This window comes from Corythoichthys intestinalis, chromosome 9, assembly GCF_030265065.1.
Source record: "Corythoichthys intestinalis isolate RoL2023-P3 chromosome 9, ASM3026506v1, whole genome shotgun sequence".
Taxonomy (NCBI): Eukaryota; Metazoa; Chordata; class Actinopteri; order Syngnathiformes; family Syngnathidae; genus Corythoichthys; species Corythoichthys intestinalis.
The window spans coordinates 57,141,712-57,152,300 of record NC_080403.1 but is presented as its reverse complement, the minus strand read 5'-3'; the positions used below and the strand labels follow the sequence as shown (position 1 = coordinate 57,152,300).

The window sequence follows — 10,589 nt, the reverse complement described above, 5'->3', positions numbered from 1 at the left end:
ACAGCCTTGTGCTGAATGGAATATGAAATAATAAAAATGCATTTATTCAGGACGACATGGCAAAATGACTCCATAATGGTCAAAACTGTCGACTTCACCTTTACTGTCGCACCTCCCGAACGATATTTTATGACACCTAAATCGGACATATGTCATTTCCCTTCCCCGGCTTCGGAGAATGTAAACAAACCAGAAGGCGTGACAGCTAGCCGACACGCTAACCCGAACCGAGTGATGTTTCAAAGTCTTCAAAGCGGAAAATCACACATAGCTATCCTGGATTAGTTGACATGACGACCCGGTTGTCGAATGTCTTAGCGGATCGGCAAACCGCCCGGCGGAGAGCAATTTACAGTTCGTTCCCCGGAGGAGGGTGGCTGGAGCTAACGCAGCTAACGTGCTGCTGCTAATGCATTAGGAGAGCTTTTTACATGCCTATCAATGATCAAACGTAAGTAGTCCTTCATTTAAAGGAAGTTTGTAGTGTTTACTTTGTAATCGCTGTATTCGTATTTGACATAATACAAAACAAGATGTTTACTCACTTCATCGTAAGTCCAATGGTCCCACAGTAAATATCCACGGTGAATGGGAACCTTTTGAAACTCCAAAAAGGCGCATACACCTCTCCCTCATACAGAATGATTTTTCCGCAGCTGTTTGGCTGGCGTGATGCGAAAAATAAACGTATTAATCCGCAAAATCAGCTGAATCCTTCGTCCTCATACACAACAGTACACTGTAGCGTGAAGAGGACGTCTTCTACCGTACACGTCACAGCGCCCTCCTCCTTAATGCAAGACCGAAGCCGGAAGTCACTCATTTTCCTGGCGCGGGATTCAAAAAACTAAATAAATATAGCGATCGCTTCCACACACATCCAAGCGGTCCATATCATTCAGGAGCATAAAATACCGCGTGTATTATGAAATAAACATGCTTTTTCGTGTCACAGGCACTTTAATGTGCATAGTCCGTAACTGTCCAGTCAACATTTTGAGTTCCACAACAATTCTGTTTTATTGTGTTATGTATATATTAGGCATAAGGTGTACATTTAACAAAACAAAATAATTACTGGGGAAAAGCAGGTGCTGGCAGATTTGCATTTGGGATGAAATGCATAACTGATGCTACAACAATCTAACGATATACTGGCAAGCGGGGTGGCCAGTGGGGTGGCCGACAAATTTATAGGGGTGGCCGTGGCCACCCCCTGGGGGCGCCACTGCATTGTTTGCATCCTGATTAGTGTCTGGCTAATACACGTTAGGTCCAACATGAAATTCCAACCTCCTCCAACTCTTCAAAAACTTGGATCTCCTCCCTTGCGCTCGATCTATCGCTTATATCGCTGTTTGAATCATTGTTTGAAGGGCTTTGTTTGGCGGCCGTATCTATGGAGGTGCCATCGCGTTCTCGGTGTGACGTATCACTTCCGGGTTCGTCCCCTTTCAGGCTCAAACTTTGGAAACGCGATTATTTTGTTAAATATCCAACATATATTTTTTCAGGCTTTATTTGTTGGACAATGTTTAATTACTTTAATTGTGACCCTATTTGGCATGTTATGAAATTATTTCACATTTCTGCTTTAACCCAGTGGCCTGGGAAGTGGGCTGCTGAGGGTGCAGCAGCACCCCCTAGTGTTGGAGAGAACAAAAAATGTTTTGGTTTTTTTGTTGTTGTTAAAACTGAATTAAAAAAAACATATTCAAAGTATCAAATTGAAACAAAATAATCATCATCTGGATTTTATTAGGGAAAGACTTTGAATTTTTTGATGCCGCTTCTCATGGAGACTCCCTTATGCCTAAGAGAGGTGTCTGTTTTGGTATTAGGTCGCAAGCTGCTTCGGTTTTGAAAATAGTGAATTTTAAGTTTTTAAAAATATGGAACAGCCCCGCACCCTGTTTCCTTTCAACTGATAATGAAGACTATGGGTAAGCGCCAGTGTTGATAATCCTACTTTAAAAAAGTACGGTAATTACTTACAAAAAAAAAAAAACGGAGTTCATAACTAGGTTACCTCAACGTGAGTGTAATTAGTTACTCGCGAAAGTAACTGACGTGACTTTTGATGTTCTGCACATTATTACATGATCCATTTTATAACATCTTTCACATCAAATATGTTTATGTTAACTGTTAACTGTCTTTTTCCTTTCCAAAAATCCCCCCCCCAAAACATAAGTCCCCCTTTATACATTTTCTTCAATGTCACTTATGTACAGTGGTATGAAAAAGTATTTGAAAATGTTTGGTATTTCTCACATTTCTGCATAAAATCCCCATCAAATGTAATCTGACCTTTGTCAAAATCACACAGTTGAAAAAAGTGTCTGCTTTAACTAAAACCACCCAAACATCAATAGGTTTTCATATTTTAATGAGGATAGTATGCAAACAATGACAGAAGGGGGGAAAATAAGTAAGTGAACCATTACAGTTAAAATTTTATGCCCCCCCCCTCCTTTGGCAGCAATAACTTCAACCAGACGCTTCCTGTAGCTGCAGATCAGTCTGGCACGTCGATCAGGACTAATCTTGGCTCATTCTTCTCTACAAAACTGCTGTAGTTCAGTCAGATTCCTGGGATGTCTGGTATGAATCGCTGTCTTTAGGTCATGCCACAGCATCTCAATGGGGTTCAAGTCTGGACTTTGACTTGGCCACTCCAGAACGTGTATTTTGTTCTTCTGAAACCATTCTGAAGCTGATTTACTTCTGTGTTTTGGATCATTGTCTTGCTGCAGCATCCATCCTCTTTTTTCAGCTTCAACTGTCTGACAGATGGCCTCAGGTTTTGAATGAATGAAATGTTTATTGTCATCGTCATCGGTATCATTGACAGTTACAAAATGTGGAATAATTTGGCCAAAGAAAGAGAGAATCATTGACAGTCACAAAATATGGAATCATTTGCCTGAAGAGACCGATGACAGACAAAGGCAGACGGGAAAAAGCATATGCTTATCAATACCCGTCCCCCTACAGCCCGGGACGCACAGTCTAGCATGGTAGAGTTGCATACATCACATTACATGAGCTTTTATTTTCCGCTTTTATTTTTTGTTTTGTTTTTGTCCTTTTTCACTTATATATCTTCCCAAAAGTCATTGATTGCCATGGTACTACGCAATTTTGTCGAGACACAATGTCTCCAATGTGAAGGAAACTGGATCGGTGCTCTGACATTTTTAAGACGTGATCACATTTGATGGGGATTTTATGCAGAAATGTGAGAAAATTCCAAAAGGTTCAGATATTTTTTCATACCACTGAATTATTAGAATATTTTAATACATCATCATATAAAGTGGGCCGGTCTTCCTTTGGAATCAACATTTGCAGTGGGTTTAGTTGACATTTTCGCTTGCTTTGTTGGTTTTATATTGTATGACGGAGTATTAAGACAAAATTTCAAAGGGCAGCCGTTAACAAATGAATAGAACAGAACAAATGAATACTGCATAGACAAAGAGTTTAATGTATGTTTCACTTACAGCCACTTTTTCCACAGCCCATGATGCATTGCACCTTTGTGTACAGTTCAAAATACTGTTAAAAAAAAAAAAAAAGACAACGTACAGGGGAAAAAAAGCACTTATTTGTACAACAAACCCGAGTGATGGAGAAAATAACCTTCACAACTAATATGTTCCCTTTATCCCGATGTAACTGAAAGCAGAAACTGTTGTAATAACATTGCGTTTGTCCAAACATGATGTATGTTTCCCCTTCCTCAACCTGCAAAAAAAAAAAAAAAAAAAAAAAAAGAGAAAAAAAATCCTACCACAGCAAATTTAGCGGTGAGGTCATGGCTACAAAGTGAAGCACGTCATTATCATTTGCATCACTGACTGGGAATGTTTGATTTTCTATCCTTATTTGGAGAGTTTTGGCCCGTTTTTTCAATAAGGTTGTAAAATATACATTTTGAGCCACTGATGAGAGCAGGTGTGTATAAAGTATGTGGTCTGAAGAACAACACTTGCATGAAAACGGAAAACAGCAGGGCCGAGAACGAAAAGTTGTATTTGCAATGTGACAAAATGGATTCTGCCATGTGGCAAAACAGATTTTACCACGTGGCGTTTTTTGGTAAAATGGATTTTGCCGTGTGGCATTTTTTAATCCATGTGGCAGAATGGATTTTGCCATGTGGCAAGAAAATGCCACATGGCAAAACATTTTTTGCCACTTTTCGTTCTCGGCCCAGCTGTTTTGAAGCCACATTTTTTTGCCATGTGGCAAAATGGATTTTGCCATGCGGCATTTTTTTTGCCGTGTGGCATTTTTTTGCCACATGGCAAAATCCATTCTGCCACGTGGCAAAAAAAAAATGCCACATGGCAAAATCCATTTTGCCACATGGCAAAAAAAATGCCACATTTTTTGCCACGAAAAGTGGCAAAAAAATGCCACATGGCAGAAAAATGCCACATGGCAAAACATTTTTTGCCACTTTTCGTTCTCGGCCCAGCTGTTTTGAAGCCACATTTTTTGCCATGTGGCATTTTTTTTGCCGGGTGGCATTTTTTTGCCACATGGCAAAATCCATTCTGCCACGTGGCAAAAAAAATGCCACATGGCAAAAAAAAAAAAAAAAAAAATGCCACATGGCAAAATCCATTTTGCCACATGGCAAAAAAATGCCACATGGCAGAATAATGCCACATGGCAAAATATTTTTTGCCACTTTTCGTTCTCGGCCCAGCTGTTTTGAAGCCACATTTTTTGCCATGTGGCAAAATGGATTTTGCCATTTGTCGCATTTTTTTGCCGTGTAGCATTTTTTTACCACATGGCAAAATCCATTCTGCCACGTGGCAAAAAAAATGCCACATGGCAAAAAAAAAAAAATGCCACATGGCAAAATCCATTTTGCCACATGGCAAAAAAATGCCACATGCCAGAAAAACATATTTTGCCACTTTTCGTTCTTGGCCCAGCTGTTTTGAAGCCACATTTTTTGCCATGTGGCAAAATGGATTTTGCCATGTGGCAAAAAAAATGCCACATGGCAAAAAAAAAAAAAAAAAAAAATGCCACATGGCAAAATCCATTTTGCCACATGGCAAAAAAATGCCACATGGCAGAATAATGCCACATGGCAAAATATTTTTTGCCACTTTTCGTTCTCGGCCCAGCTGTTTTGAAGCCACATTTTTTGCCATGTGGCAAAATGGATTTTGCCATTTGTCGCATTTTTTTGCCGTGTAGCATTTTTTTACCACATGGCAAAATCCATTCTGCCACGTGGCAAAAAAAATGCCACATGGCAAAAAAAAAAAAATGCCACATGGCAAAATCCATTTGGCCACATGGCAAAAAAATGCCACATGGCAAAATCAATTTTGCCACTTTTCGTTCTCGGCCCAGCTGTTTTGAAGCCACATTTTTTTGCCATGTGGCATTTTTTTACCACATGGCAAAATCCATTCTGCCACGTGGCAAAAAAAATGCCACATGGCAAAAAAAAAAAAATGCCACATGGCAAAATCCATTTTGCCACATGGCAAAAAAATGCCACATGCCAGAAAAACATATTTTGCCACTTTTCGTTCTCGGCCCAGCTGTTTTGAAGCCACATTTTTTGCCATGTGGCAAAATGGATTTTGCCATGTGGCAAAAAAAATGCCACATGGCAAAATCCATTTTGCCACATGGCAAAAAAATGCCACATGGCAGAATAATGCCACATGGCAAAATATTTTTTGCCACTTTTCGTTCTCGGCCCAGCTGTTTTGAAGCCACATTTTTTGCCATGTGGCAAAATGGATTTTGCCATTTGTCGCATTTTTTTGCCGTGTAGCATTTTTTTACCACATGGCAAAATCCATTCTGCCACGTGGCAAAAAAAATGCCACATGGCAAAAAAAAAAAAAATGCCACATGGCAAAATCCATTTGGCCACATGGCAAAAAAATGCCACATGGCAAAATCAATTTTGCCACTTTTCGTTCTCGGCCCAGCTGTTTTGAAGCCACATTTTTTTGCCATGTGGCATTTTTTTTGCAAGGTGGCTTTTTTTTCGCCACATGGCAAAATGGATTTTGCAGTGTGGCATTTCTTTTGCCATGTGACAAAATCCATTCTCCCACGTGGCATGTGGCATTTTTTTGCCACATGCCAATGGGGTTTCCCATTGGCAGTGTATCAAATACCTGTTCTCCCCACTGTACCTTTGTTTAAAAAGATTATCAGACATTGTATGGATTTACTCACAATTTTACTCATAACTTGAGTACTCACCGAATACTACGGAAAACCAGAGATGTGATTGTTTTAATTTCATGGTAGGAAATATTTTCTCCACTAGAGGGCACTCATGCTCTTTGGACGACTACAGCATAATAATAATAACAACAGTTCATATAGATGATGTGCTGAGGAAAAAAATATACCGTTATTTAAAAAAATATCAGACATTTCAGGCAATTACAATGTTACTTGAGTATTCTTTTTACCCATTTTTACTTGTACATTTACTTGAGCAATTTTATTTTGAAGAAACGCTACTTGAGTCAAACTGCCAATGCATTGAACGTTTACACTACTCTACCCATCTTTTTACGTGGAAAACTGGAGCTATGATCATTTTAATTTTATGGTAGGAAATGTTTTCACCACTAGAGGGGACTCATGCTCTTTGGACAGGTTTCTTTTGTAGTACAGTATAATAACAACAACAGTTCATATAGATCAGGGGTCCCCAAACTTTTTCCTGTGAGGGCCACAAAACTTTTCTCTTCTCTGATGAGGGGCCGGGGTCAGTTTGTAACAGAATAGGTGTGACGATTGCAGGAGTGCCAAAATGTAAAGCATTATTGTTTTTCAAAAAGCCATAATCAAATAACCCTTTCTGAATTCTTCACGGAACAAAAGTAAATAAAATAATAATTAGGGCTGTCAAACAATTAAAAATTTTAATCGAGTTAATTACAGCTTACAAATTAATTCATCGTAATTAATCGCAATTCAAACCATCTCTAAAATATGCCATATTTTTCTGTAAATTATTGTTGGAATGGAAAGATAAGACACAAGATGGATATATGCATTCAACATACGGTACATAAGGACTGTATTTGTTTATTATAACAATAAGTCAATAAGATGGCATTAACATTATTATAAAATTCTGTTAAAGCGATCCATGGATAGAAAGGCTTGTAGTTCTTAAAAGATAAACGTTAGTACAAGTTATAGAAATTATATATTACAACCCCTCTTAATTTTTTCGTTTTAATAAAATTTGTGAAATTTTTAATCAAAAAATAAACTAGTAGCCCGCCATTGTTGATGTCAATAATTACTTACACAATGCTCATAGGTGCTGAAGCCTATAAAAAATCAGTCGCACCCAACTCCAGCAGAGGGCGGCAAAACTCCATAAAACAATTAACAAGTCGGCATTTCAGTGTACTGTTATTTAAATCTGTCTGAGCGGGGCATGTGCGTTAATTGCGTCAAATATTTTAACGTGAGTAATTTAAAAAATTAATTACCGCCCGTTAACGCGATCATTTTGACAGCCCTAATAATAATATAATGATAAATAATAATAACACTATTAATTAAATAGATAATAACCGAATAACCCTCTATGGGTTCTTCACAGAAAAAGCCAGGAAATAAATAGCACTATTGGGGGGAAAAAAAAAAAAAAAAAAAAAGTTTTTTTCCCTCCAATTTTTTTTTTTGTTCAGGGGGGTGGACCAACTGTGTGCCGTAGTTTGGGGACCCTTGATATAGATGATGTGCTGAGAAAAAAAAATACCATTGTTTTAAAAAAAAAAAAAAATCTGACATTGTACGCAGTTAGTCACAATGTTACTCGAGTATTATTTTCACTGATTACTATTTTGCTTGTACTTGGCAATTTTTTGGAACATGTGCTTTTGGGTAATATTATTTTGAAGTAACACTACTCTTACTTGAATGAAACTGCCAATGCATTGGACCTTCATCACCTTCAACGGCAGCCGACGAATAAATGTACTACTTTTTAAAAAGGCTGCTAAAGATTTGTGTGACCCGAAACCTGCCCGATTACAATTCTCCCGGATTCAAAAAAGGCTAGTTGTCCCATTTAATCGAAAGAGAAACAAAACATCAATATAAAACACCAAGAGATCCCCACCCAAAATAAACCCATCATTGAGTAAACCCTAAAGGCACCATAGACAAAGATTAAGATCCCTGTGCTCACGTGGTTCAAGAGGTCAAAAGAAAAGGAAGCCTTTTCCGCAGCCGCACTAAAACACCATATATATATTTATACGCCATGTCATAAAAGGCTACATAGGAACAGAGGGAGTTTTGCATAAAGGTCCATTTGCAGTAATATAAAGAGCGGAGCGTTACATTCAAAAGACTGCAAAAAGATCTCGGCTTATGGCACTGAGTCCTCCGCAAAACATGCTCAGGGACGCTCTCTTTTGATCATGCACAGATAACACAAAACAAAGAGCAACGACAGCAAACACGGGCCGCGTCAAAATAATAGTCTCGGCTCTGCCCTGCTTTGGAAATAAACCATCCTCCTTAGCGCAAAGTACCTGCCCGGTCATCATAATCACTACTTTCCCATTTTCGGAATCCGAATCGCTTTCCTTCCCAGACTGGACAGACTTGCCCCTCCCCCTGCAGGCGAGAAGTCGGAACAACGCCTCATTCCCAACCGGACGTTAGAGGGGGTGAGGGAGTTGCTACCTCCGGTTTTCACCGAGGGGGTTTCAAAATGGAAAAAAAAAAATCACTTGGGTCGGCGAGGCAGCGAAGCGGCACCGAGCTCACACCCGGCTCGTCGGGTGGCAGTGGTAGCTACAGTTGGAAAGAGGGTCGGCGCCTGCTCCTTCTAGCTGCTGGGAGCTGCCCGCCTCGCCGCAAGATTCTGAAAGAAGAGATCACACATAGGTCAAATCGTTTCTTTTTTGGAAGAATTCAATTATATTAGCTGAATAATATAGAAGAAATGAAACACTCTAGTTAAACCTTTGACATGCAATGGTCAAAAAAGTGGACGGCATTTCAAAAGTTGACACCTTTAAAGGGTGTGTAGCGGCAAAGGGGGTGTGAAACATCGATAGAACCGTTATGTGCCAAGATAACAAATATTGATAAAGTTAACAAAAAAATCAATCACATTCGAAAATGACGAACATTTCCGAAAGTGTTCCGGAAACAGCCAAATGGGGCGGGGACGTCACGACAAGTGAATGAAAGTCGAGGCGGAGCCAGGTGCCATTGTTTTTTATCGACGAGAGAGTTGCGTTCGGGTTTGTTTGACCAAAACATCACAAAAATGGTTCAAAACTGCTGTGCTATGTGGTGTACAAATAGCTATTTATCGGAATATAGTATCCATGAGTTCCCGAACGCGAAAAAAAAAGCTGGACTACGCAGACAATGGGTAAAATTCGTCCGTGCAAAGAGGGCTAATTTTCTAGACCCAGCCTCCGGCACGGTTTTCTGTTATTTTCCACCTGAAAGCTTCTCGAACTATGGACAAGTGAAATCGGGTTTTGCTAAAAGATTGCTGCTCAAAGGAGATGCGGTGCCGACCATACACGCGCAGCCATCTAAATGTCCCGAGATATCAAGAAAGAGGACGATGACTGGCAAAGGCTAAGCAAAGGAGGGGAGCAGCCAAGCTCGAAATGGCCAGAGTGAGTACTCTTTTATAATAAAAAAATGTCACGCATTGGATACAGGACTGGACACATGTATAAATTATCGTTCGTAAAATATATAAAACAAATCCTCTGATCCCATTCATATTTGTGTCTGTTGGCAGAGCGAAAAGCTATGATAGCGCAATAAATGATCATTATTCTATGCATTCCTTTATTTTGCAGTCACGGTGTATCAGCTTCACAAAAAGAAATGCGAAACAAATCATTGGTGTTTCCCACACAATCTGCTGCCGATGTTTCATCAGTGTCATTGCTCCCCTCAATGACCGTTTCATTCCGCTGCATTGGCGTTGGTTTGGGCTCAGATTGGTAACCTAAAACACCGATTAAAGCTTCATAAGTCTCCTCGTCACCATTAGATGAACATTCGTTACGTCGGATTCGTCGCTGAAACTAGAAACGAAATTGTCCGCCATCATCGCCGCCATTCAGTATTAAAGCACTGAGCCTTTTTCTTGTTGAAGAAACACCCCTCACAATTCTCTTTTATTGACAACGAGGGGTGTTTCTTCATGAGGGAACCTGGAATATGTGCAGGACGTACACAATGCATCAGCATAAACAGCTCAAAACACCCCTAATTCTCCCCTCACTAGAAGGAATTCTATTGATGCAGACCGGCGCTGCCCCCCTAGTGGCCGGTGGCATTCTCTTCACTTGTCGTGACGTCACGCACACAATCTGCCAGATCTCGGGCGCCGGTCGTTTTAGCTTGACAATCGAGCCAAATTTCTCTCATTTTCTTGTGTGTAATTACACGAAGTGGCATGATATGAATACAAAAGGCATGCGTTTATGGATAAATGATGGAATATTAACATTTTCCCAGGGCATGACATACCCTTTAAGAGCAAGAACCATAATTTTCGCATTATAAGGCACACC

At 39.7% G+C, this 10,589-nt stretch overlaps 1 protein-coding gene across 3 annotated transcripts in view; it reads right to left on the bottom strand.

The window, feature by feature from the left end:
- Positions 1 to 5,068: 5,068 nt before the first annotated feature.
- camk1b (calcium/calmodulin-dependent protein kinase Ib) overlaps positions 5,069 to 10,589 on the bottom strand; it is a 94,089-nt gene continuing 88,568 nt past the window's right edge. For 2 of the 3 annotated variants that reach the window (XM_057844969.1, XM_057844968.1), the window contains one exon: positions 5,070 to 8,902. In XM_057844969.1, the coding sequence (XP_057700952.1) occupies positions 8,802 to 8,902 (101 nt within the window). In that variant the 3' untranslated portion in view covers positions 5,070 to 8,801. Of the gene's footprint in view, positions 8,903 to 10,589 lie in introns of all 3 variants that reach the window. The other variant, XM_057844966.1, reaches the window with a different exon arrangement.